The 27,612-nt window shown below is 42.3% G+C and overlaps 1 protein-coding gene across 2 annotated transcripts; it reads right to left on the bottom strand.

Annotated features, from left to right (window-relative positions):
• Positions 1–733: 733 nt before the first annotated feature.
• Positions 734–25,783, bottom strand: LCMT1 (leucine carboxyl methyltransferase 1). Of its 2 annotated transcripts, none has more exons than XM_034783526.1 (11): positions 25,591–25,783; positions 23,885–23,976; positions 23,200–23,321; positions 21,619–21,695; positions 20,077–20,138; positions 10,231–10,333; positions 8,260–8,380; positions 7,113–7,214; positions 6,539–6,630; positions 3,710–3,807; positions 734–1,574 (listed from the first exon to the last, which is right to left on the bottom strand). In XM_034783526.1, exons 1-11 carry the CDS (start codon positions 25,686–25,688, stop codon positions 1,552–1,554), a joined length of 990 nt encoding a protein of 329 aa, XP_034639417.1. In that variant the 5' UTR covers positions 25,689–25,783; the 3' UTR covers positions 734–1,551. The 2 variants fall into 2 exon arrangements, with proteins under 2 accessions (XP_034639417.1, XP_034639416.1); XM_034783525.1 differs by having other exon boundaries at positions 25,629–25,779.
• Between the last annotated feature and the right edge of the window lie 1,829 nt (positions 25,784–27,612).

Here is a 27,612-nt window from a genome sequence, read left to right on the forward strand (position 1 = left end):
CAAAAAGAAACTTAGGTGAAGAAGATGGGAAAATGAAGGCTAAATCCTCCCTTTCTAGTCCCCATGCACACGGAGGTCAGCACAAAGGGTCAGGGCTGTTGCAGACACAGCTTGCTCGTGCCTGTTGATAGACAGGCACACTTAAGCCAAAAGCACGTAAAGGGTAGGGGGATAAGCATGCCATGAAGATCAGTATCTAGGGAGCAGACAGAGGCAAGCTCCTCTCGTGTATGCAGGGGGCCCTCCGCCTCGCTTTTTCCTCTCAGGGAAGGGAATGTAAATAATACAGACATTCAGCGAGCAAGGCATTAACGACTTATGGCCTTTATACCTTGCGATTAAAGAAAATAGCTTGACGCAGACAGCAGCAGAGGAAACTGTAGTCGCCAATTACTTCAGCAGCTCTGTACTGGCAGAGTGAAAAGTACAAGCACGGGGACCTATGCAGTGGCTGTTTCCCTGAACCACAATTTTATCTTTCAAGTCACATAATAACTGTAAGATTCTAAAAAGGGATGGGCGGGAGGGGGGGGGGGGAAGGGAACAGTTAATATACCGTGGATAGGGTAACTATTGTGTAGCCAAGTATTATGCATTAGGAAAAAGTTGTGTAGGATATTAAGACAACTGCATCTGTTTGCACCCATTACTAGAGGTAATGCTGAAGTGTCTGGTGAGATGAAAGTCAAAGTGTCTAAATATTGGATATTCCCATTATGAATAAGACATTAGACAGGTTATAATAGACATTTATTACCCTTCTTGAAGGCAAGTTGCAAGACTTAATTTCAGGTAGCTTTTTTTGGAGGGCGGGGGACTAGTGTGAAGACACAGCTGGAGCTCTGCGTCTTCCACTCCATTTCTCACCTTTGCCATCACTGCTGGACTACAAAGCAAGACCTTTCCACTTTCAAAGTCCTGCTGAATACAGCCAGTTTTCCTGAACACAGCTGAGCAAGAGTCAGTGAGAAATTGAGTAAAATGGCAGCCACCTCGCTACAGCCTGAACCTGGAGAAGGCCCAGAGGATACCTTTTCACAAAAATAAATAAACCTGAATGGAAGAAAAACACCCTCCATCATCAGCTGTGAACAACACAACATAACATCCACTACCGCAGCCCACGGCACAGCTTACACATCTTCCCTTCACAAACGCATTTCACATACATCCCGAGAGACACACAGGAGAAGTAAAACGACCAAGGAGACAGTGCTCTCCCCTTTAAACAAAGGGAGTGGATGTTTTAAACAGGAGTTCTTGACATTCAAAAACAGTCTCATACCAAGTCCCTGAAAAAGGGAGAAAAGTCTCATAACGGAACGATTGCTCACAAAGGCAGTAGAGATTTATGAAAACAATTACAAGCCAACAAGAAAGGGTCACAGCATCAGCAACACTGCACTGGTCACTTTCTTTTCACTGGCGCTGTTATGAGGATGAGCAGCCTGGAGTCCTCACATGCACAGTCCCATGGTTTGCGTGAGCTCCCCTCCAGCAGTAGGTGGCAGCTTTGGCTTCTGTGCCCCCGGCTTCTTTGAATTGAACACTTTAAAATGTGATGTTTGAAAGACCTATTTGAAAAGTGAAAGGAGAATATATTTCTATGCCAACCACACTCACTACTATTAGAACAGCTATTGGGAGGAAAGGGATGTTTATAACAAGTGTCTGGGATCTAAGGAGCATAGGGGGCAAGGTAAACGGTCAATATTGCAACCAAAGAGAAATTAAACATCAGTGATTTAAATAATATGTTGAAATGAATTCCCACGTTCTCCAGACACCATAATCTTTTATTCCCTCCAGTACTGCATTTTAAGGGCCATAGAACGTGAAAAGCAAGACACAGCATGGGTGATAGTGGGCAGCAATGGAACAAAGCAGAAAGATTCTAGTCCCTCTCCATATAGCTTCTAGCATAGCTGCCACTCTATTAACAAACAGGAAGAAGCCCAGGAAAAAGGCACAGAACCAATTTATAGGATTAGAAGGATTGATTTGTGAGGAAAAAGTAAAAGAATCCAGTAGCCTCGCTAAGAGAAAGCCACATGGCAAGTCTGCAAATATTTGAAGGGTTTAAACCAATTTGAAGGAAAGTGAGGATTTACCTCGGGTAGAACAAACGTGGAGCTGGGAGGTAAGGACTCAGGGCAAGAACAGGAAAGTACAGGTTCAGGGTAAGAAACAGCCCACTTTCTGACAATGGGAGCGATCAGTCTGCTCCACAAAGGAAAGGGTGGAAGTCTCACTGCTCGAGGCCTTACAATCAGGCAGGACAAAGAACCAGTACATTTATATTAGGATTAGCCAACGGAGATAACAAATAAGTCTGGTCTCTCTGCACTTCTTGGATATGCCGTACCATTCAGTCCCTGCACATACAGCTCCTGCTGATAACAAGAGGCCCTGTGAACGAAGGGCAGCCTATCACTCTAATCAGAGTGAAGCACAGCAGAGAGATAACACTAGCCAATATTACCAGAGAGAGGTGAACTTTTTGTGCTGAGCTCCTCAAGATATAATTCTACATGGTCATCAACTTCTCATCTCCCTATTGTCAATGGGGAACCATGCATCCCTGCTCCTTACACACAAAGGTTGTAGGCTCTGCTTAGCAGACAGCATAGGCCAGCAGCTGTTACGCTGCAGCAAAGGAGAGCTTTAGATCTAGCTTCATCAGTCAGATCAACTATTCCACACCCAGCCTGGCTAGGATATATGAGAAACCCTTTGGAAGAGTTTTCTCCCACTAAGAGTTAATGACGAAGAGCATGAAGGAAGATTACTTTAGAATCTTACTCTTTTGCACCTAATGGACAATTGGGAATAACGGATTCCCTGCCATTTTTTCTTGGGTTACGCAGCTGGAGAAGCTTTTTGGGAATATTCAAACTATCAAGCAGCCTATGAAATTCTGCAGTAGAGTAGTTCTAATTAGAACTAGTCAGAAAACTATTTTCCCATTCTGCAAAAATATGAGCTTTTGACAATGTTTCCCATTCTGCATCAAGACAAACCAGAGACCTTTGGAATTTTTTTTGTAAAAAACTGGAGGACACACACACCCAACCCAGACTAGCCAACAGCCCAGTGGTTAGGATACTCACCTGATTCAGAGCAGGGACATGAACCCAGGTTTCCTACTTTCCAGGCAAGTGCCCTAGTCACTGGGCTATTCAGGGGTGGGTTGGGCTCCCCCTCTCTTTTTGATATATTCCCGCAATAAGTGTTGGTTTCAACATATTGGCATTTTCTGATAAACTATGTCAAAAAGACTAAGCTAATGAAGAGAGAGAGCGCATTTCAGTGCTGTCAAGTCACTATGAAACCAGACTGCTTATTCATTTATACAGCACTCTAAATGCGCAGGACTTTGGAACCCACTTTATTAGCTCTGACACCCATCACAAGCTGGCAATTGCCATAAAGGTCATTTAAGGTCTCTAATTTAAAAACCCGAACCCTGATCTACTTGGATGGATTTCCGGGGGGGGGGGGGGGGCAGGTTGAGTGTCTGTACAAACCCTTGGAGGGTGTGGAGCAAGAGGCACTTGTCTAGTCACCATCAGGTAGGTGCCCACTGCCATACAAGGGTAGAGAAGCTGCCCCCAGGTCCTGCTGCTGGAGACTCCAGTGATAGATCTGATGTATGCAGACAGCCTTGCCAAGCTTTAAACAGACACCCTAAAACTTAAAGAAACATTACCCAGATTACAGCTATCTTTTGTAGCCCAGCAGATGCAGTAATGCTGCATGAGTTGTTCAAGGAGTTCCTTTTCGTCGAGGAATTCGAGTCCCTCTATTCTGCAGGGAAATAGAAATGACGGTTTAAAACTGAATCTTCCTTGTGCATTTTGTAACACGTCTCTTTATTCCCCAGAAGTGAGCAGTTTCAGTAGTAAAAGTTTTCTTTTTGGTATACGAATATGTACAAAAGGGGAAATGCCAGTGCTCCGAGAGCCTTTGCTCAGGACGGAACGTACAGCAGCCAGGGATGCCTGATCTCACTGTTTAAAGGGAAGGTTTCTTAAAGTCCCAAGGAAGTTATGCAATAACTACCAATGTGCATCCCTAAGTGTGATTTTTTTATATACTACGCTTGCCCCCTCCCCTCCCTTCTAACCGCTGGGATTCAGTGTACCAATGCTAAATCATGCATCTTTATAGTACGATACATATTTTTTATTCAACTCTTTTGCTAAAGTACATGTGACATCAGGTTTGTGGCGATGTAATACTATAGACTGATGAAAGGAACCTATATCCTGATGAATGATTCTAGGCTATCATTTCAGACTATACTCCCATCAAAGCCACAATATTTACTCATTGCCATTGTCCAGAAAAAGGGGAAGTTTCATTGCTTTGCAGTAGAGTTTTTCTGAATGCCATCATGGCTCCCAATAACCACCTTTCTGTGTCAGCAAGTGACTGGCCACACTCCCAAATCTTATGGATGAGATGTGTATAATTATTTATATTACCACAGTGCACACACCATGTCAGTAAACACTGTAAAATCATTCAGGATAAAAGATGCTATAGAATAAAAGGCATTATTCTCCTCACTGAAGGTCAGAGAACTGGGGTAGCTTTTTCACGGGCACCTGGGACAGACAAAAGGAACTGAACGGTCAACGTTTTTTACCATGTTAGAAGGTAAGGAAGAAATGTTTTACACTTCAGTAACAGATTGAGAAAACACAACCTGGTCACCCAGACTTGGACCGCATACGATTTACAATCTCATGGTTTGGGAAATCTCCATATGTGAATGTTTATTTTGATCAAAATAATCTAGTTGGCCAGCTCAAACTGCAGCTGACGACCGACGTCTAAATGGCCTGCAACTCTGATTAAACATTGAGCAAGTTACTTAGATAAGTTTTTAAATGTCTCGTTCTTTTTCACATTAAGGACTTAAACGGATCTCTCTGATTGTGGAGATGGCCTCATGCCCAGAAAGCTTATTTCATGAATAATCCATCGGTAGTGAATGGCAATGGCTCACTTTGGGAAGGAAAGTGCAGATGAAAATCTACTTTATAAAAGCAAATGTATAAAATAGATCACTTTGCCACTCGGCAGGGAAATGGCACCGCTGGGTGGGGGCATGGCAGATGTTTAACAGCCAGCAGCAACACTATGTAACAGTTTCTGTCAACCGAAGGATAGATACAACTCTATCAGTTCAAACTGTAGGTAGAATGCAATTGCCCAACTGGAGTTTATCGAGGACGCAAGACACCCGCAGTTTATGCTCCGTGGGTTAGACTCTGCCCTTAGATCTGAGCAAGGCAAAGTGCGTAAGCACCATCAACCCACTGTGACCCAGACACTCCCCTCCACATTGCAAGTCCTCTCCTGCTTCATTACTCATGAGATGCAGCTATGTATTGTTGGCTTATAGCAGCAGTATCCACCCTGCCCTGGCTCAGCTACCTTACCCAGCCAGCAGGGGGAATGGAACAGAGGCTGACCATTCCCCACTCACTTGCTCCAGAGAGGGAGGAAGCAGAAACAAACCCTTGCTTACTCTACAGGTCTGAATCAAAGATCTGGGTCAGGGGAGTTCTGACTCCCTGGTGTGAGCATGTAGAATGAGTCTCAAGCTAGTCCTATGTACTTCTAGCTCATCCATCACTGCAGTGGCTTAGGCCCTTACAAGGAATGCCAAAGGAACTTTAATTCCTGTACTCAGCATTCCTATAGGTCCTACACTTACCATTTAAAGCGCAAAAATTCCCTTTTTTGCACTAAAGCCACAGGAGCGGCTACACTTGTTAATGACTTTTTGCAGTCAAACTCAGAAGTTTCATCGCAAAAAGAAAACCCATCTTCACGAGAGGCATATAGCTCTTACCACTGTTCTTTTTGCACTGCTGTGAAAGTGAAGACACGTTCTACCAGCGTAAACTCCTTTTGGCCTCCAAAGGATATTCCACAGTTCCAAAAGTGACCACTCTGGCCAGCATCTCCGCTACTCTGACGCATAGGACATCCGCCCTTCCCCCTGTAAGCCCCGGGAAGTTTAAAGCTCCCTTTCCCTTTGTTTGTAGATGTGGCGGGGAAAGCAGCCAGACAGCAGGAGGTTTAAAAATAAAAAAAAAAAATATGCCCCAGAAGAAACAAGGAAGTAATGGGGTTCCTGAGACATGAAGCAGGGCAGCACGGGGCACTGAGCAGGGACCCCAAATGCCTTCCGCTCACGCCTCCCTTCCCGCAAGACCTACAGCACTGCTCTCATCAGTGATGGAAGTGCTGGTAGCGTAAACACTCTCCAACGCCTGAGGAATTGAGTGAGCACACAAACCAGTGCTTTACTTTCACTGGTTCCCTATCACCGGTGAAACTTATAGCGCAAAAACTCTAAGTGTAGACATACCCTTAGATAAACCTCGCTTAGCTCAAGAGATACAAGGAGAGCTCAGGAAGGTGGTGCTATGTATTACAGATGCCAAACAAGTGATTGAGATAAGCTATGGTGGAAACATTTAAAGGTGAGTTCTGCCTCCAAGCAAGCAGTTAGCAGTACCTTTTGACATCAGCCTGTGGCAAGTAGCTGTAGACTTTCATCATATCAATGGCATTTGCAGTTTCCCAGCCATTTAACAGTAACCGCTCCCTCTGTAAAACGAAGGGAAAGTGAAGTGCTCAGAGAACTTGAGAAGGAAAGTGAAGGAAAGGCAAGTGCCCAGTCTTTTCCTGAGCATTTGCTAGGAGGGCTATTTGCATTAAGACAGGAGACCTACTCTCTGACATTGCAAGTATCGGATGAAAAAAATCGCTTCTGATGAATGGAAATTAAGATTCCTAATAAGCCTCAAATTGAGGGTAAGATTTTTTGCTTTTCTCAAAAAACAGTCACCTTTTCACTCGCTGGATACAGGAGATGAACGATGTCTATGAAACAGACAGGGGTAATTCCTAATTACGATGATGACCGGGAATAGAAAGTATTTGTATTGGCAGAGGCGGGTTAGGGCACACACAGCGGCTATTCATTGGTCTGGGTCTTATAACTGCCATATCTGGAGAAGATAAAGCTTCCCATTAGATTGATTGTTAAGTATCAACGAGACTCACTGCTCTGTGGGGGCTGGACTCACCTGAGAGTCTAAGGATTTGCAGGCTTCCACTCCAGCCAGGCTGCACTGTCTTCTCTGCAAATTCTCAATCATGATCTGCCCAAATCTATCAGCCATGTTCACCTTGGAAAGGAGGTGACAAAAGGTGTCATTTCTCACTTTGAAAGGGGATTTAGCTACAGTGGAAACTGGTCACTCAGATGAGTCAAAACCCTCCGATTAGCCCCAGAAGTTTCACGGCACATGCAGTGCAAGCTTTTCACGTGTTTTCCTGCCAGCATGCTTCAGCTCTCACTCAGCGTGTCCACGGCCATGTCAAATCCTTGGCCCCTCAATCACGACGGCCATCAAGGGGACCAGTTTAATGTACATGGGGTGGTGGGTTTCCTTCTGTAGGTAACTGAGCATTGACAACTGGACTGGAGGCTTACCAATGCTGTTCACAGATCAATTAAAACTAACAGAGCCATGACTTCTGGTTGCTCCCAACTTGGTTTAGATTCAGATCAATAACTTACAAGGTGGAAGGTTCATTACTACGTCCCAAAAGGCAGCTTTTCACTTTCACACAGAAAGGCTCAGCGAAGGCTGATGCAATGTTTGCTCCATTTTCAATGGTGCCAAAGGAGTGATACTATAAAATGTAATAAGCTTATATAACATCACTCAGTCCCATTTCATTGAATTGTGCCATCTGCAACCCATCATCTTAGTTTCTTTCCAAAAATCGGATAAATCCAGATTTTAAAAAAGTCTCAGTTGTTTTATTTCAGAGAAACTATTTTGGTACAAAATGACACAAATCAGCCATTCACCAGAACATGCATTTGTAGCTATTTGTTACCCAATACCTGAGGTCAGTCCCATAGCCTCCCCTGCATTGGAGGTATTTAAGAATAAGTTAGACCAACACCTGTCAGGGATGGTCTAGGTACACATACTCCTACCTCATGCAGGGGGATAGATGAGACAGACCTTGAGATCCCTTCCAGCCCTACCATTTCTAGAATTCTAACCCAAAAGCCAGCTAAATCCTGAATTTGCAGAGTTCTGATTAGAAAAGTCTACAAAGTTGTAATCTATCATTTTACATGCAAAATTCCCACTGCTCTCAGAGTTTTCTATGCAAATAATGCAGCAGTGAAAAGCTACATCTTTTTCCTTTTACCTGCTCATAGTTTATAACCATAGCCGTCTGAAAAGTGTTCGCTGCCCACTTTAGAAGACTTGCGGACTGCTCAGGGGTCATATAAACCAGCACACACTCTGCTATCAGGAGCGTAGGCAATCTTTAAAAAACAAAGGGGGGGGGGAAGAGAGAGAAAGAAAAGATCAAACTGTTTCTACTATATATCATTCAAGAATGGTGAGCAACAGACAAGTGCTTTCACATGCACATGTGAACCAGTTAGGGACACTCCACATCTCAATGAAACAGATATTCATTGAGGACTGAATCATTTTACCATGCAAAGGCTAGGATTGGGTCTCCAGCCTTTCCAGGTGACACTAGGAATGCAAGGTTACTTGTACAGGAATTGTAAACTTTTCTATTCCAGTGGTTTCCTAATCTTTTCTATACCATGACCCCACATTACAACAGAAAAAGAGGTACAAGGCCCCTTTCCCATCTAGCCATAATGAAAGGGAGGTGTCACGAGCCCGTTCACGACTACTAGGTTCTGTTCTTTACCCTGGCCTGTCCCTTCCCCAGTAGCAAACCAGGTATTGGCAAGAGCTTGTCCCCTCTTCATCCTGCAATTTTGTCTTGATCAGCAAAGGCAATATGGATACTTCACTTTCACTATCACATCTGGAATCTTAATTCTCCTTTGCCATAGGAGGAGCTGGAGGCTGTGTATATTCTGTGGAGATGTGGACTTCAATGGATCTTGAAGTCTGTTTCTGAGGAGCACATGCTCCCTGCTCTACTCCTTTCACGCAGCAAAAGTATCTCTCTGCACGTAATATTTAAGAGGGGAACATTTTAAGGACAGCCACATACAGACGAGTACCAGCAAAAAGGCCTTGATAGTACTAGATCACGATTTGCTAGCTATGATTCAGCTATCGCTTCTCTTTTCCCCTCCATCCACACTGAGAAATGCAAATATCGACATGAGTAATTTTGCCTACAAGTAAGAAGTTTGCTTTTTGATACCGTCATCACTAGAAACAAAAGTAATTTCACAAGGAGTTGTGTAGATAAGCAGGGACAGTGCTTTTAAGATGAACGTGAAAAATCTAAATGAAAGCTTAATACATCCTGACTATCCCACCTGCCTTTTCCCTGCTAGCGATGCTCTGTTTCTCTCTCAGATTTGGAAAGGGCATCTATCACTTTGGAAATGGCATCCATCAAAGCTCTCTGGGCTCGTGCATGGAAACTTAAGTGCATAGTTTATGAGCAACAAAATCCCAGATTCTACCTCCAGGATAGAGTTCTTGACAGATTCTCTCATTCCCCACCTCAGGAAAAAAAATAAAAAAAAGTCTTAGGAAATAGATTGACCTTACAAAGAGGCATAGAAAACAAGCTGCATGAGTAAAAACCCGGAAGAGTAATTCCGTGTATGTTAGAGTCTTTAGTCTATCAAGTACTGTAGTTGGGTTCCAGACTCTCCTGGACAGTGGCCTCTGACAGTTCACCGATATAAGGAGCATATAGTGATTTAGTCACTAATCATTAACCAAACGCAATGAACCCAGCTTCTAAAAGAGGCAATTCAGAATGGCATCAGTTGGGCAATGTGTCAGTGTTCTTATTTTAATCAAGCGATATTTATAATCCCAGGTATTATAAACGAACTACACATACTTACAGAGCTGATCTATGATCTAGTGGATTTTCCTCTAAGAGGTTTGATGTTCTCATGGAGGAAGAGTGTGAATCTTGCAGAAACGGGCTGAAGACGAGGACTATCCTGATTAGGACTTGGAAATATGCAGGCAAGGACTGCAGTAGCAGCCTGCTCAGTGAAGCTACACAGTATCTGCACAATTCCTTCTGCTCAAAGGATTCAGAACAAGGTAACCATGGAAATGGCATAATAAAAACTGGAGGCAGTGACTGTGCTCCCAAAACAGATTTTACTTTCTCCAGTACATTTCCACAAACCTTTGAAACAGATTATCTTACTGTGTATCCATGTTAAATTTCTTCAGTTTTTCCTCCAGCTCTGCTGCGTCTCGAAGATCTGCTGCAAGTATAGCATATCGGCTGGAATCTAGGCTGTGAGCATCTGCAATTTTAAGATTAATGGTTAAGTTCTTGATAAGCAAAAGGGATGTTGCAATTACTGGAGTATTTTTAACAAAGGAAGACACGAGCAACTTGAGATCCAAAGTCTGACCTGTTGTATATTAAAAAGAAATAAACAGAGTCTGAAAAGTCCTCTGTAGTAACGGAATACTGTATATGCAGGGTATTGATATTTACAGATTGCAATGCATTACTATCAGATGTTCTCTTGCTACTATCGCCACTAATGCAGGTAGATGACCCTGATTGTTGCCATTGGTTTAGGGTGCGGAGAAGAGAAGCGAAACAAAAGAGAAGGATAGCACGCTGTCCCTTAAGGAAAAATAAAGCTTTGCCTAAAGGCCTGATTTATTTGTAAGACCTCCTAGCATTTCCCCATACACTCTGATTTATTAATGAATAATTAAATTTTAATTCCATATAAATTAGCAGAGTAACCACCATTATGATGTAATAAGGATTAGCACATTACTGGATAGCAGACAGAGGACAGGAGTTCTGAATGTTTCTGGTTTTAGGTCATAAGAACAGCCACACTGGGTCAGACCAAAAGTCCAACTAGCCCAGTATCCTGTCTTCTGACAGTGGCCAGTGCCAGGTGCCCCAGAGGGAATGAACAGAACAGGTAACCATCAAGTGATCCATCCCCTGTCACCCACTCCCAGCTTCAACCATTTTATCTAGGGATTATGTTAATGACTATGTTAAATTTAGTGTTCAAAGATTAAGTGACTGAAAGGAGAAGGTATTCTGTAAGGGCAGAGATGCTTCATAAAGCTGAGCTCTCAGGAAACAGCTTTTGAACAATACAAAGAGATAAAGCCATGGTAGTCAGAAAGTTAAGATACACATGGATGTTCCTCTATGCTGGCATTAGATAGACAGTATAAGAAAGCCAGTAGTAGCATTATCGTTCGTGACTGGTAGCAAAAGGAATCCCATGTCCAGAGTAGCCAACCGATTTAGATTCTCAGTCTAGTCTCCATATGAAGGACTTCACATTTAAACTGAAAATTTGGTTTGATGAGACTCTTGAAAACTGCCTGAGGGCAAAAGGGCAGAAGTCATATTTTGAAGGACTTCACGCATAAAGTTAGATTGCCCAAGCAACTGGTTTATGCCCTACTTTGAACTCAAGAACTGTGATTATACTGTAAAACCGCTAGGGCGAAATGGCACGTTCATTTCCCCCTCCGAGCACTAGCAGTAAAATAAGTAAACAATGGAAAAACCCCAAGTGAGATTCAAACGGCCTTGCAGCATTCAGTCTATATACATCTGCAATAGCGATCACTAGCTTTGGCATGGTTCCATTTGGAAGCCTGTAACACCACTGCAGACAGACATCATTACTGAATGTTAATGCAAGACCAGGTGTCAAAAGCTAGGTAAAGAGAGTGCAGCCAAGTGAACGAAGAGACAGGAAGAACAGGGTTTTCCATTTCAGAAAAAGTAGTAATTGAGAAGCAATTTATTAAACGCAATAAGTACTTCAGACACTGTAACTGGCATGAACCTGCCTAGCTCTCAAGCGACCAGCGCTCCAAACTGTCACCAGCAAAATAAAACAGCTCTATCTCCAATAGTTTCTGAACAAAGATACAAACACAGAAAGTTCACTCAAAGTTACAGGAGAGAAGATAAAGTTGGGCAGAGTAAATGATTGACCATTTTGAGTCAACTTTTTATGCCCATTTACTCTGTAATAGCAGCTCTATTTCCCTCACCCATTCATTCCTGTTATTATACCAGGCCCACAAAAGTGGTATTCAAGGGCCAGGTGATGCAAGCAGAATTCCAGATGGCCTAGCAAAAACCAGGGAAGGAATACTGAGTTAAACTGTCCTATCCACACAGGATATAGCAAAATACATCATCATCCAATTAGCAACTAAGTTAAATACAACTTCTGTTTCACACTTCAATTGCAATAAAAAATGCAAGGCTTGAGAGGATGTTGTGATGGGCACAGCATCTGGCTTTTAATACTGGCTGTCTAGGTGTCTATAATCTACAAGCAAAGACAACTGAGCTCCCTTAGTTCAAACTATGGCACAAGTGCACGTACATACGGCATGCAAACTGATGCATGTGTCATATCACTAACATGACATTTTCAAGCAATAGCACCTTTAAATATCACAATAATTCTTACATGCACACCCACAAAACTTGTAAGTGGCACTTCTACTTGTTAAGGAATCCTGGAGAAATAAAGTATAAGGGGGTAAGTGAATCTGTTCTGAAAAGCATGAGTAAACAAAAGAGCATTAGGAAAAGTCTCTAAAAAGCAAGCAAAAGTTTTTAAACCGCCATCTCTCTGAAATTCCTTGTAGGATTTTCCCCAAGATCTCTACAAAAATTCTAACTTTGGAAGAGATGTGCCATGTACATTTTAAGAAGAATTAGTCAGGTTTTAGTAAAACTAATAGTGAAGGTATATGATAAAAATCAAGCTTAAACCTTTTTAAATGGACAGATTAACATCCTTCTGTAATTATATACTGGAAACTTACCCAAGGCAAGGTAAGGGGGCTATATTGTTTATATTGCTCTGAGCTCTGAGGCCAAAAGTCAAAGTCAGGCTATAAACAGCTGCGGAAAATATCACAAACTGGCATTGCACTTTGCCACCACATGGCAATGTTATTATATTACTTAACATCCCATTTAGAGAGCTCCAGATTTACAGTTCATACTTGTGAAGCAGAACAAATCTGAACACATTTTAGCATAACACACAGCAACCTGTAGTGCAGCACAAAAAGAAAAAACGAACAGCATCTGGGCACTGCAGTCATGTTGTCTTGACTGGTCTGAGTCCTGGGATTCACGAACAGAAAGTTTAGTCAAGTGAAGTGGATTCCAGCTCTCTTTAATGCAAGGAACTTCCACTGCTTCTGCTTTCACTATCTGCCTTGCTCCTCCAAAGGTCTCACGTCACAATAACCTTCCCCTTGGGAAGAAGAGCTCACAGTTGCCCAGAAGTTTGACAAGCAGGCTCCTTCCACCAGCCAAGGAGTGTGGCTTGAGAGCTTTCTCCCCCGACGCTGGGCTAGAGAGCTGCAACCCTGAATGAATCTCCCCCACGGCACACAGTGGAGAGGTGGGCAAGAACAAAAGGTGACTGAGAAATTGACGGAATAAGGCTTCCTGTTTCAGGCCCTGCTTGTGAATATTTCCAAGTCGGGAAAAGCATGCACTCTTCCCCTCCGAAAGCTGAAATATTTCTTTGGAAGAGGCTTTTATTTTCTGTGGATCACTTTTCAATAGTCCTGCCACATACCGTTATTAGGAAGATTGGGACAGATAACTAAGCACATGGCTCTTTTAGTATCTTACGTTGGCAACCACAACAGATGAAAGAGTTCGCTGTAGGCAACTAGAAGATGAAGCAGTTGGGCTTTAAAGTGAAAAAGTCACCGTCTAAGACTGAGGGGTTTATTTAAGCTTCAGCATTTTCACTGATAGAAATATGCAACTAACTTTGGGCCTTGACCCATCCTGGTCTGTTAGCGGACTACAATAGCTTATGTGCTGTTTCCCCCGTTTTCTCCCACTCCCATTTTCTTTTGCAAGGACATTTATTGATTTGTGCCTCTATGTGTTCAATTTTGAAACAACTGTAACAGTTGTCAGAGTAACAGCCGTGTTAGTCTGTATCCGCAAAAAGAAGAACAGGAGTACTTGCAAAGGCTGAAATTGTGGAAAAGCAACAACACTTGCCACATAACCTCAGCCATGCTGAACACAACGCCATCTACAGCCTCAGAAACAACCCTGACATCATAATCAAAAAGGCTGACAAAGGAGGTGCTGTCGTCATCATGAATAAATTGGAATATGACCAGGAGGCTGCTAGACAGCTCTCTAACACCACATTCTACAGGCCATTATCCTCTGATCCCACTGAGGATTACCTAAAGAAACTACACCATCTGCTAAAAAAACTCCCTGACAAAGCACAGGAACAAATCCGTACAGACACATGCCTAGAACCCCGACCAGGGGTATTCTATTTGCTACCCAAGATCCATAAACCTGGATATCCTGGACGCCCCATCATCTCAGGCATTGGCACCCTAACATCAGGCTTGTCTGGTTATGTAGACTCTGTCCTAAGACCCTACGCTACCAGCACTCCCAGCTATCTTCGAGACACCACTGACTTCCTGAGGAAACTACAATCCATCGGTGATCTTCCAGAAAACACCATCCTGGCCATTATGGACGTAGAAGCCCTCTACACCAATATTCCACACAAAGATGGACTACAAGCTATCAGGAACAGTATCCCTGATAATGTCACAGCTAACCTGGTGGCTGAACTTTGTGATTTTGTCCTCACCCACAACTATTTCACATTTGGGGACAATATATACCTTCAAGTCAGCGGCACTGCTATGGGTACCCGCATGGCCCCACAATATGCCAACATTTTTATGGCTGACTTAGAACAACGCTTCCTTAGCTCTCGTCCCCTAACGCCCCTACTCTACTTGCGCTACATTGATGACATCTTCATCATCTGGACCCATGGAAAAGAAGCCCTTGAGGAATTTCACCATGATTTCAATAATTTCCATCCCACCATCAACCTCAGCCTAGATCAATCCACACAAGCGGTCCATTTCCTGGACACTACTGTGCTAATAAGCGATGGTCACATCAATACCACCCTATACCGGAAACCTACTGACCGCTACACTTACCTACATGCCTCCAGCTTCCATCCAGGACACACCACACGATCCATTGTCTACAGCCAAGCTCTAAGATATAACCGCATTTGCTCCAATCCCTCGGATAGAGACAAGCACCTACAAGATCTCTATCAAGCATTCTTAAAACTACAATACCCACCTGCTGAAGTGAAAAAACAGATTGACAGAGCCAAACGAGTACCCAGAAGTCACCTCCTACAAGACAGGCCCAACAAAGAAAATAACAGAACACCACTAGCTGTCACCTTCAGCCCCCAACTAAAACTTCTCCAGCGCATCAGAGATCTACAACCTATCCTGAAAGATGATCCTTTACTCTCACAGATCTTGGGAGACAGACCTGTCCTCGCTTACAGACAACCCCCCAACCTAAAGCAAATACTCACCAGCAACCACACATCACTGAACAAAACCACTAACCCAGGAACCTATCCTTGTAACAAACCCCGATGCCAACTCTGTCCACATATCTATTCAAGTGACATCATCATAGGACCTAATCACATCAGCCATACCATCAGGGGCTCGTTCACCTGCACATCTACCAATGTGATATATGCCATCATGTGCCAGCAATGCCCCTCTGCCATGTACATTGGCCAAACCGGACAGTCTCTACGCAAAAGAATTAATGGACACAAATCTGACATCAGGAATCAAAATACTCAAAAACCAGTGGGAGAACACTTTAACCTGTCTGGTCATTCAGTGACAGACCTGCGGGTGGCTATATTACAACAGAAAAACTTCAAAAACAGACTCCAAAGAGAGACTGCAGAGCTAGAATTGATATGCAAACTAGACACAATCAACTCCGGTTTGAATAAGGACTGGGAATGGCTGAGCCATTACAAACATTGAATCTATCTCCCCTTGTAAGTACTCTCACACCTATTATCAAACTGTCTGTACTGGCCTAGCTTGATTATCACTTCAAAAGTTTTTTTTTTTTTCTCTTAATTAATTGGCCTCTCAGAGTTGGTAAGACAACTCCCACCTGTTTATGCTCTCTGTATGTGTGTATATATATCTCCTCAATATATGTTCCATTCTATATGCATCCGAAGAAGTGGGCTGTAGTCCACGAAAGCTTATGCTCTAATAAATTTGTTAGTCTCTAAGGTGCCACAAGTACTCCTGTTCTTCTTGTAACAGTTGTGTTTCAGTTCCATGCAATCTGGGTAAGATACACACATTCAACCATAGCAAAGTTTCAGAGTAGTTTGTATTAAATAATTTATATCTTTGAAATGTGTATCCTTCCCCTGAAAGTGGGTTTCTTTTACTCAGTTTCCCCCAGTATGTTTACATATGGGGCGATGGCCGGAGGCTTGAGTTCTGTATAATCATTTAAGAAAAGAAAATAATCAATACTCTAGCCTCTCCGTTTACTGAAGGATGAGAAAATGCAGCACTTTCCAGGACAGCCACAATGAATAGCTTACTCCCATCAGCAATGTGACAAATGAAGAGGAGTACCATCTGAAATACCACAAGGGGAGGGACGGGGAATGAACCATGGAAATCAATACCTACATCACACATTTTTGTGAATTCATGCATCCAGAACACAAACATCTGAGGGGATCAAGAAAGAGCCCCCTGGATAAAGTATAACAAGACTAAGACTTGAAGAATTTGGTCCCAAACATTGGCTACAACTGAAAGAGTGAACAGACTTTAAGAATGAAAAGTAACCAGTTCTCTTGCTGTCATACAATCACAGGACCCTCCCTAATGAAAGATATGCAGATTAGACAGCAAGGATTCAACATCTGAAGACCTCTGCATTTGGTAATGAACAAAACTGGAAATGCATGGGCAAAAAAGCTGCACCCAAGTCTAGACAGGGCACCAGCTAATTAAAGAGCGGGAATCCACACAAGTGGCGCGGTGAGACAGAGCACCGAGAAAGTTCGAGCTAATGCCGACAAAGTGGAAGGTGGAGAACAATCCTCCTAACGTTACTTTAATAACGCCGCCATGTTGATCCTGGACTTCAAGAGAAAACTAACAATGCATTCAAGTGACCAAACATCCAAGTGTCAACACAGTGGCTCCAAAAAGCTGTACAATTCAGCAAGCTATGGAGCTCTTCCCTCAGACATCTATTCTCAGACTGCAACCCCTTCATGGAAGGAAATGACAAGGAAGAAACATGCTGTCCTGGAACCAAGAAAATTCATCTGTTGGCACGTGTCCCAAGAAAGAACTAGAAACATTTAAATGCTTGTGGAATGGAAAGAGGCGACAGGACAAGAGTCAGGTCCGAGGATATTTTTCATCAACTGAAGTAGCAGATGCCAAAGCATACATCATAGGAGTGATTTACGTACAAGGGGCAACAGCATGGAGTTGACCTAAGAGGAAGAAAGTTATCCAGGAGAAATGCTGGATGCCAATACCAGCAAAGTTAAAGTGAAGACCACAATAAGAGTCCAAAATCCCTGGAGAGTATTGTTCCATCAGTCTAACTTCTGTGGTACTGACATCCAGCACTTCTCCTGGATTAGGATCCCTGGGACAGTTTGCATTCCCAGAGGTCAGGCATTTCAGCAAGTGCTAATTTAAACTAGGACTCCATAGGAGAGTTCCTCAATGGCCTAATATTTATATTATGGTAGCCATCAATTATAATCAGGATGTCCAACTTTCTAGGGCTGAACCAACATAGGAGAAAATCCAACATTTAAAAAAAAAAAGTTGAATTTTAATTGCTTTGGAAAAATAACTGAGGAATCAGCACATACAGCAGACACAAACTAACTGCCAATGTCTGGCAATCGCAGAGAAATGATGTTACAGTCACACAGTAATGCTATCTAACAGATCTTGATTACAATATGCTGTTTGTTACTTCATGCGTACAATTAATTTTACTAGTGCATAGCTAAAAACACATTGATACCAAGATAAGAACTACAGATTGATATCATATAACAGATTTTTCTGAGTGACTTCTCATGCAATGTTTCATCGTGTTGCACTCTAATTGGGGTGGATTTCTGACCCAACAAAAAGATTGTCTATATCACAGTAGTCATTTTGGGACTTGGGTTAAAAAGAACCAATAATTTGGATATTTTCATTTCACGACATCAACCATCTCCTAGTGAGAAGAACAAGGGGCAGCTTGTTACCTTCACTGATAAATGGTACTAGGTTTTCACCTCTCAAGAACAGAATTCACAACTGAACAACCTGCCATTCAAATGACATGTAAAATGTTGGCTAGTTAAGGAGATGATAATTTGAGCATATCAACAAACATTACCTATTCCAAATCACTTCATTTCAAGATTATGAACTCAAATTCAGATTAACAGATTATAAAAGCAGAAGGGACCACTGTGATCATCTAGTTTAACACTGGCCATAGGGATTAATTCAAGAAAGTCCTATTTGAACTAGAGCAGATCTTTCAGAAAATACATCCAATCCCGATTTAAAAATTCCCAGCGACGGAGAATCCATCACAACTCTTGATAAATTGTTCCAATGGTTAATTATCCTCAATGGTAAAAAATACGCATTTTATATCCAATCTGAATTTGTCTTGCTTCACCTTCCCACCATTGAATCCTGTTATGCTTTTCTTTGCTAGATTGAAGAGCCCTTTATCTACACCGTAAACTGATAGTTTTAATCAGTCTGTAAGCATCAAATATCCCTTAACCTTCTCTTTGTTATGATAAACCATTTAGACTTAAGGAGCTCATCACTGTCAGGTAGGTTTTCCAAATCTTTTAATTATTCTCCTGGCTCGTCTCTGAACCCGCTCTAATTTATCAACATCCTCTTGATTTAAAGCTCCAGGGATCTCTGGGATACAGCCCACCTTATATCTGCTTTTGGAGCTGGCAGCAGACCTTGGTACTATTAGTACACGCTCTCCTTTTGAGTATTGCACACACTTACTGAGAATAGGTCTCATTAACAAAGTGAACAGGACTATTTTCATCACAAAGCACATCATCTGGTAGCACTGTGTGCAGGACAGCCCCCTTCAGCGAGGCTTCCATGGACCCCTTTCTACTGAAGCAGATTAACTAGCTTTGGGACAAGTCCACAGCTGTCACTACAGTGCAACATTCTCCCACCCAAGGCCTGAGTACGGCTCACCCAGAGCCCTGGCGATCCAAAAGCAAAGGACAGAGTTTTGAACTGTGCAACCTACTGCTATGCAAGGACTCACTAATGAGACAGCCAAGTCAGAGTATTTTTTGATAGACAGGTAATACAGCCCATCGTTTAAAAGCAAGTTATCTATACCACGGTGCAAACAGTTGTTTTGGCACTGGTGCTACTAGCTACAGAAGGGAGTTTTTTTGGTGGGGGTGGGAAGTAGACCCTTTGGAACGGAACTTCCACAGTCAGGCTTTGCACGTAAGCTGCAAAAAACACATGGACGGGCCCTACCATCCGAGAATGGACTATGCAGACTGACTTCGTTGTACAGTTCAGATGGTAGATACAGATAAAGGACTTGTGTAATTAAGGAGACAAAAGAAGAGACGCAGGGATAACAGATTTTTTTATACAAGCTACTGTACGCGTGATTCTTTATACAGGTCTGTCGCACCTTACGGGCAATTAACACGCGCGAATTCAGCTTTACGCTGTCGGCAAAAAAAAAAAAAAAAAAGAGAGAAAAATAACAATTTAAATACTGTACCTGTATCGGGCGATTCTGCCCGCCATTACACTCAATGTAATTCTGACTATACGCAGTAACCCCAGGGTAAGATGAGACAGACCTGTATTCTTCCCTTCCCAAGAATCAGAAGAAAGCATAATCAGTAAATAATTACAATGTAAAGAAAAAAATACTGTGAGAGAATGCCAAGGCCCATTGGAGAGAAGACTTTTTAACATGAATAGCCTCCCTTCTCTCACCCTTCCCTTCACACAATGCTTAAAACATTAAAACCCTGCCCACATACTGAAGTGAAGAGATTAAAAAAGACAGTGCATTACTGATTTACTTAAAATGACTCACCTATTAGAAAAGACTCCCCAGAATGGGATTCCATAATTGGTTTTGACAGGGGAGGTTTTGATCTGTGGGAGAGGGAGGGGAAAAGTGTCAGTAAGCAGTTAACTGGTTTACATGATGTCGTTTTTCATTACACTAAAGCATCTCTGCCCTCTAGTGGTAACAGACACATCTACAGTTAAACTTACCATTAGACGTATTTACTAAAGATTGGTTCTATAATTAAAAGGTGAACAAGAAACTACGAGCTCCACTAAGAAAAGGAATGTACTGAGCTCTGGGCACTCTTAAGCTTTGGAACAAGTCTTTCATGTCACTATACTCTCTAAATTCCCTATGAACTTCAATTTACTAATCATAGTTGCTCTTTCTATATCAAAATCACTCTCCCATGGTAGCCGGCCTCAGCATAGAAGTCTGAGGATTTTCCATCTCCTAAGATTTTAGGGGGGAAAAAATGCAGCGCTCAGCATCCCTAGAGACAACCCTCTTCTGTTCTGCAGTCAGAAGTGAAGCCTGCTTTGCTCCAGAAGTTTCTGTATACCATAGAACCCTCATTAGTTTGTAATAGTGACTGGGTAACCTAAAGTATAATCTGTATATATAACTAAGTCTTGATAGTACAAGATCTCACTACAGTACCTCTTATTTTTAGGACTCCCAAACTGTGCTATCCTTTACAACAGTTGTTTTCAAACTTTTTAGGCTGCATACCACTTTCCAAATAATGTAGTCTACCACATACCCCCATCTGAGATGGAAATCTAATCATATTGTCATAATATACCTAAGTCTTACTAAATAAAATGCATTGCCCACTGTTATAGGATTTTTCTCATGTACCCCATTTTGAAAACCACGGCTTAATAATGAGACAGAACCTGATCTTAGATAATGTACAGTTTAAATAGACTACATACATAGAGAGGTGGGGATAGAGGACTATTTTACATTTTTCAGTTATATTTTTTATCATTTTTATTTATTTTAAAAGGCACACAACTGGAAATCTAATCAGTTTAACAAAGAGTGAATTTCAATTTGTTTCAGGCATCATACCAGCCATGAATCTTCCTATTAATTTCTGTAGGATTTAAAAGTAGAAAAATACCTTGTAGTCACATTTTCCTGTCCCTGCTCTGTTGTTCATGTGGTTCTTTAACAAGGAGACAGTGACACTGACTATACGTGAAACGTTAACTAACTACAAAAAGTAAACTGAAAAAAATAGAATTTTTTTTTCTCCAATCTCTTCCAGGTGTTACTTGTAACTATTGTGAGCCAAAAATATTCAGAGAGATGTGTAGTTTTTAAGCCGATAGTGTCTTCAACTCTTTGCTAATGACGGCCCCTTCATATAGATTTCAATCCTTTCTTACTTACTATATTAAAGCTTTGCTGAGAAGCAAATACATATGGCAGTTAGTACATGTGGTTTGGGATTAGTGAGGTTCTGCTCTTTATTATTATTATTATTATTTTTTTTTAGAAGAAAAGATGTTCAGCTCTGTATAGCTAAACATGAAGCAACACACACACACTTACTTGATGTTATATATTTTTCTTGCTACTATCATTGGAAAATCCACTTCAAAATATTTTTTAGGGAGAAGATTTTCATCCTGAAAAAAAATCAGAGCAAGAGTCCAACCTTTGGAGATATTCACGCTTCACACAGAGAGAATGGGGGACTTGGTTTAGTTTTCCCCTGAACAGTTTTGTTTCATGTTATAGTAGAATTTCCAGTTCTTCATACTTTAATGCTTTGGGGTTTTTTTGTTTTTTTTTTAAATAAATGAACTAAAAATTAAGAAACAATATACCACCCAATAGTAAAGAAACAAATGTTTAAGATATTCAAGTAATCTGGACACACAGTATGGTTTGGCAACCAACATACTGGAAACTGAATTGCAATATACTGTCACGACATAGTATACAACAGCCAGTTGCAGCAAAAGAAAACTTCACCTATGGCGTTCACTCAGTGTCTGCCTCCAAGGAAGGAAAGAGGTACATTGCACAGGGATGTATTAGTCAACTGCTCACAAATATGCACCTGCTATGTGGCCAAACTGCTGCATCTCTCAAAAAATCCATCTAAAGGGTTAGTTTTAGTCCACGTTCTAGAGGACAGTTGTGTGTGCAGTCCACAACTTGCACTCATGCTGGCAATCTCAAAGAGAATCAGAGCTCAATACTCCCATCAGCACGAAGTGGGGAGTCCCACCAGACCCAAGTTTAGGCACAGAACCAGGATAGCATGGGAAAGCTTGCCCTGTCCCACTCCCTATACGGTTGTTCTTCTGGGGATAGATACGTATTGCTAGCTCCAGGGCTGTCAATCTTGCAACCTTCTGAACGCTATATTAACGAAGAGTTGTGTTAACTACCAAGGAGAACATGGACAATTATTCTTAACTGGGTCTCTTTTTCTATATTACACCTGCTGGTCACGAGGAACAGAAGGGGGTGCACAAGGATATAATTAAAGGCACCACTCTTAGTTTTGTTAAACCTTGGTAACAGTATTTCAACATGGTTTTAGCATGAGTGCAGGCAGGATAAAGGCCTCAGTGCTTATTTTTTTTTTTTTTAAATCCAATTTATCTGGATGACTATAACACAATGGTTTACGGTCCTGCTAAATAAACTTAGTTTTTTCAGGCTGTCTTCCAGCAATCCATTTACATTGATAGGACCTGATCCTGCAAAATGCTAAACACCCTTACCTCTTATAAAAACGAGGAAGGACTAGAGTTTGCTTTTATATAGAAACTTACCATAAAATTTGTCATTTAGAATCTTTCAAAGAATAATTCATAGTAGTATTTAGGACACCCAGAGATGGTGCCAAGTATCATGTTGCACTTGCTCTCTCTTGATTCTGGATTTAGACCCTTAAATACGAGCAAGGATGGAAGTTTTATAGATGATACTATAGCTATAAGGAATAGAGAACTAGGATGTTTCCAAACAGCCACTAGAGGTCACCTTTGTGCCAAGCACTCCTACATGACACTGGATTGACTGGTCAATTATTTGTTTCTTATGAGAAAATAGGAGAGTTTCAGATATGTACAAACCCTTCCTTTTGCTCATGTCATGATTCTGAGTGATCATCACCTTTAATCTCCAGAACATGGTATCCAAACCGGCACCAAGATTTATGATTTGACAGTTGCATTCTGTCTCCTTTAAAAACGCCTTAAGTAGCTGACTGACTCCATGGACACGAGCGTAGTATCCTGCAGAAGAAAATGCGTTAAAAAAACCCAGACAACTATAACCATTAGATGCTCCCCTATGGGATATGTATATTCTATGTTTTGGGCTTTTTTTTTAAATTAAGATTACTAACAGAGCTCCACACCTGAGGAACTGGAAATTTCAGTTTAAAAAGAGTTCAAACTGAGTCATCTTTGCAGATTAATTCTGGGAGATGTACAAAATATATAGCTGCTTTTATTATTCTCATGTGGAGAGTATTACTGCCCTGTGCTTTGAGGTCATGGGTCACATCCCTGGTCTTTGGTTGCTTTATGTAGTACACTAGATGTTAAGTGGGACACGCATGAACACACGATTTACAATACTAAAGACGGAATGTGACAGAATATTAGAAAGTAACGTTCCAAGAGCGAGGGTCCAGTGTGCAATCACTACACTGGGGAGATGTACCTATTACATGATTCCCACATACATTCTAGGATATCCAGTATATGGAAGCTCTATCTTTTGTTGTTCAAAAAAACTCCACATGTTCAGAGTATCTTCGCATGTCTTTGTTTAAGTTCACATGCTAACTTGCCTCTATTAATTTCAGGTGCTTTCCTTTCTTTTGCCTGTCTCACAAAATATTGGATGTAAGGATCCTTCCAGTAGCCGATACTTACAGCAAATCTGACAAGGGCATGGGGTGGGGGAGGAAAAAAAAAAAAAAGAAGAGGAGGATTAGCAAATAGAGCCATCAGGATTTACTGATGAAGACTTTACCGAGACAGACAAGCTAAAAAGCTGTCCTGGGACCGTCTTCCAAAGAGATATGCTTGGGTGAGAGACTTAAAATGCCACTGAACACCCAAGACCATTCAAACACATACAGATTACATAAAGTAATTCTTACTAGAAAAAGACAGCTGTTACTATTGTAACGTTTTAAATGTATTTCTCCCCATGCATTTGAAGAACTTCACAGAGAGGAAAAGCAAAGTTCAGGTACCACCTGCAAAATAATTTGAAGAACTTCAGTCCAAAGATTTCTTCCATGAGGCCCAAGAGACAGCTCAGCTACATTGTCTGTGTTAAATTCCAAGGGCTGCACATCACATGGATTATAATTCCACACATCAACCTAATCTCTAATGGGTATGTGGCTTGTATGCACTTATACCAAACTGGAGCCTCCAAGTGCTACCTTAACACTAACAACAATAATACCGCCCCCGAATCTCTTCGCAATTAACTCTCAGAACTAATCATCAGCACGTTGTCTCCACAACACTGACCATAATGACATCAATGAAGGCAAAACTAGAGGTACTGAAACATTAGACTACAGTAAAAGATTTATAAGTCACTTGAAAAGACTGTCCAGAGACACCAAACATTACTAAACTGTGTCAGACTTCCATTGCAAGTATGACGCACATTCTCTTCACCATATGGCTTTATATATAATCTCTACAAAGTCAGGATGTTTTTTCAAGCCCTGCTCTTAAATGTCTGTCCAAAACGTATCAAGGGAATAAGCGTACTAAGTAAAATTAAAAATCAGTGTGCCACCCTGCCTGGACCCTCCATCCAGGGTGCTGTATTTAACTGTAAGTCCTGTCAATCAACTTTCTATGTAATTGTTTAGAACAGTGGTTTTCAACCTGTGAGGGGTCTGCAGACTGCGTCTAAGATTTCCAAAGGGGTACGCACCTTCAGGGGAAGAAGTTTTGTAGGGGTCCACAAATGAAAAAAGAGGTTGAAAACCACTGGTTTATAATGTAATTTACGACATCCCTTTTACTCGGAAAACCAACCAGCGAAAACTAAAAACGTCTTAAGCCTTCTGGACTCACTCCTCCTCTTCATCTTTTCTTTCCTAAATAGATCTTGGTGAATTTCCTTTCCTTCTCTTCCTTTGGCACCTACTCTCTTGCCTCATTTATACATATAGAGGGGAGAGGGGCTGAAGCCCTCCTAAGCCCCCAAGTTACCCGCACCTTTACGCCAGACATCTACTGTGAGTGCAGGCTCCAACAGTGTCTCCTGTAGCCCCCCGTCCCATTGCCGACCATGCAGCGCAGGGACTGAAGGCCTTTAGCAGCTCCCACGGCCCCTGGCCGGCAGATGTCAGGTGCCCCCAAGGCCGGGGCCGCCTCGCTGCATCCCCTGCCCGGCTAGCTCCCCCACGCCTGGGGGGAGGGGTCTCCCCAGCCAGCTTCTCCACCCCCGGGCCCTTCCCCCACCCCAGCGCCCCTCCCCCCGGCTCCGGCCCGGCCCCCGCGACACCCCCCGCCCCGGTACCGTTTACAGATGGACGCGTCCTCGCAGGTGCCCCTCACCGCCTCGTCCGCCTCCTCGGAGCCGGCAAAGCACAGGGTGTCCCGCACGGCGGTCGCCATGGGAGGGGGCCAGCGGGGGGGGGAGGGCCAGACAGGGGCATGGAGCTGGGAACTGCGAAGGGGCTCGCAAACCTCCGCGCAGACTTCCGCCCCTACACGCTAGCCCCCGCCCATTGGGCCTTCCCGCCGCCCATTGGCCGGTGGCTAGCAGCCGCATGACGAAGGGAGCTGCTGTTGGTCAGTGGTACTGCCCACTCAAATTCGATCCAATAAGAACGTGGGAAAGCTAACAAGCGCCGCCCATTAAAGGTCAGCGCGCCGCAGGGGCTTCTGGGAGATGTAGTCCTAGCTGCTCACAAACATTAAATCGCTTCTCGGCTCTCTGAGCTGTGGTGCAAGTGAAGTATTTAATTAATAGCAGGACTGACCGGCCTCATCCTCCAAAAGCCAGCCCACAAGAGAGGAAAAATCAGTTTTCTCTAAGTGCTTACACTTCTGCAAACTTTATGTGATCAGCACTGCCAGTCAGTATTACAGACTAAAGCTTTATGTTGCAGAATCTTTTTTACCTCCCTAGGGCATGGTTCTCCTTACACGATATACAAGTAACTTCAATTGATTACAAGTGACTTTGTGCTGGGAATCTATCTACACTTCACATCAATGGGATTTACTCGGGGGACAGTGCAGTCTCTAAATTTAAAAAAAAATACCTGTCTGTTCACAATTCACTTGGTATTTGGGCTTCAAAGTGGAACAGTGAATAAGGCATTGGAATGGGAATAAGGAGACCTGGTCTACTCCAGTATTGCTCCTGACCTGCAGGAAGAAGAACAGGAGTACTTGTGGCACCTTAGAGACTAACAAATTTATTAGAGCATAAGCTTTCGTGGACTACAGCCCACTTCTTCGGATGCATATATAGTATATGTATAGTATATAGTATATGCATCCGAAGAAGTGGGCTGTAGTCCACGAAAGCTTATGCTCTAATAAATTTGTTAGTCTTTAAGGTGCCACAAGTACTCCTGTTCTTCTTTTTGCGGATACAGACTAACACGGCTGCTACTCTGTGACCTGCAGGGTAACTTGAGCAAGCCACTTCCCACTCTGTTTCCACTTACACCTTTTGTGTTTCTTCTTGTTAGATTGTAAACCCTCGTACTACAGTAAGGAGCACAATGGTGCCCTGGTCTCAGCTGGTGCCTCTAAACACTACTGTAACACAAATAATAAAATATTAATGTCACCTAGGAGAACAATGGTTTTGTGGCTAAAGGACAGGATGGCTTGGAAAGCAAGCAGTCTTCATGGTTTGTGCTTTCAGCTCTACCTGTGTCTTGCACTATGTCCTGATCTGTAAAATTGAGATATTTGCCTGTTTCACAGTAGCTGTTGAATACCTATAATCTTTTGGAGAGCCACAGAGGAATACTACAGCACAAATATATTCTACTAGATTTCTACTTTTGCTGCATAAGGCTGTTTACTTTTCTATTTTTTTAAAATATAGATTCTTAATGAACGATAACACACCAGAGAAACCCAACCGTGCAGAAAGAAGTGATGTTGGTGTTTCAGTACGTAGGCTTCTCTCTAGGTCAGTACTAAAGCTAATGCATTTGTTTGGTTAGAGCAAGTACTGTTAGAGAGTGGTGTAATTTTAGGGTGTAAAATAAGCTGCTAAACACGTGTGGATATTAAAGATTGCACTTCTGGCAAGTCTTGAACCCTAGTGTCCTGGCCAAACTGCACTCCACAGTCATTATATTCTGTCTCACATTTGCTTCCTGCAGAAGCCTGTTCTATAGCATTACTGCACCCTGCTAAAAGCTACTTAGGGTTGCCAACAGTCCCTTGTTACAAGGGGCATCCATTATTTTTCCATCTCTCTACAAGAAAATGGAGAGTTGCTGAGTGCCGCAAAAAGGCGCAAAAAATACCCCTGGCACACGAAGGTGCCTGTTATTATGAATGACGCTAT

Source organism: Trachemys scripta, chromosome 10 (assembly GCF_013100865.1).
Source record: "Trachemys scripta elegans isolate TJP31775 chromosome 10, CAS_Tse_1.0, whole genome shotgun sequence".
Classification (NCBI taxonomy): domain Eukaryota; kingdom Metazoa; phylum Chordata; order Testudines; family Emydidae; genus Trachemys; species Trachemys scripta.

What these genes read in the sequence shown, in the direction of transcription:
- LCMT1 (XM_034783525.1), bottom strand. Translation starts at nt 25,729, where the DNA reads ATGCCCCTGTCTGGCCCTCCCCCCCCCGCTGGCCCCCTCCCATGGCGA. An exon ending in AGCACCTGAAATTAATAGAG is followed by an intron (nt 23,322 to 23,884) that starts GCAAGTTAGCAT and finishes TTTCTTCTGCAG; the next exon opens with GATACTACGCTCGTGTCCAT. An exon ending in TGGTTATAAACTATGAGCAG is followed by an intron (nt 7,215 to 8,259) that starts GTAAAAGGAAAA and finishes CTCCTTTCCAAG; the next exon opens with GTGAACATGGCTGATAGATT.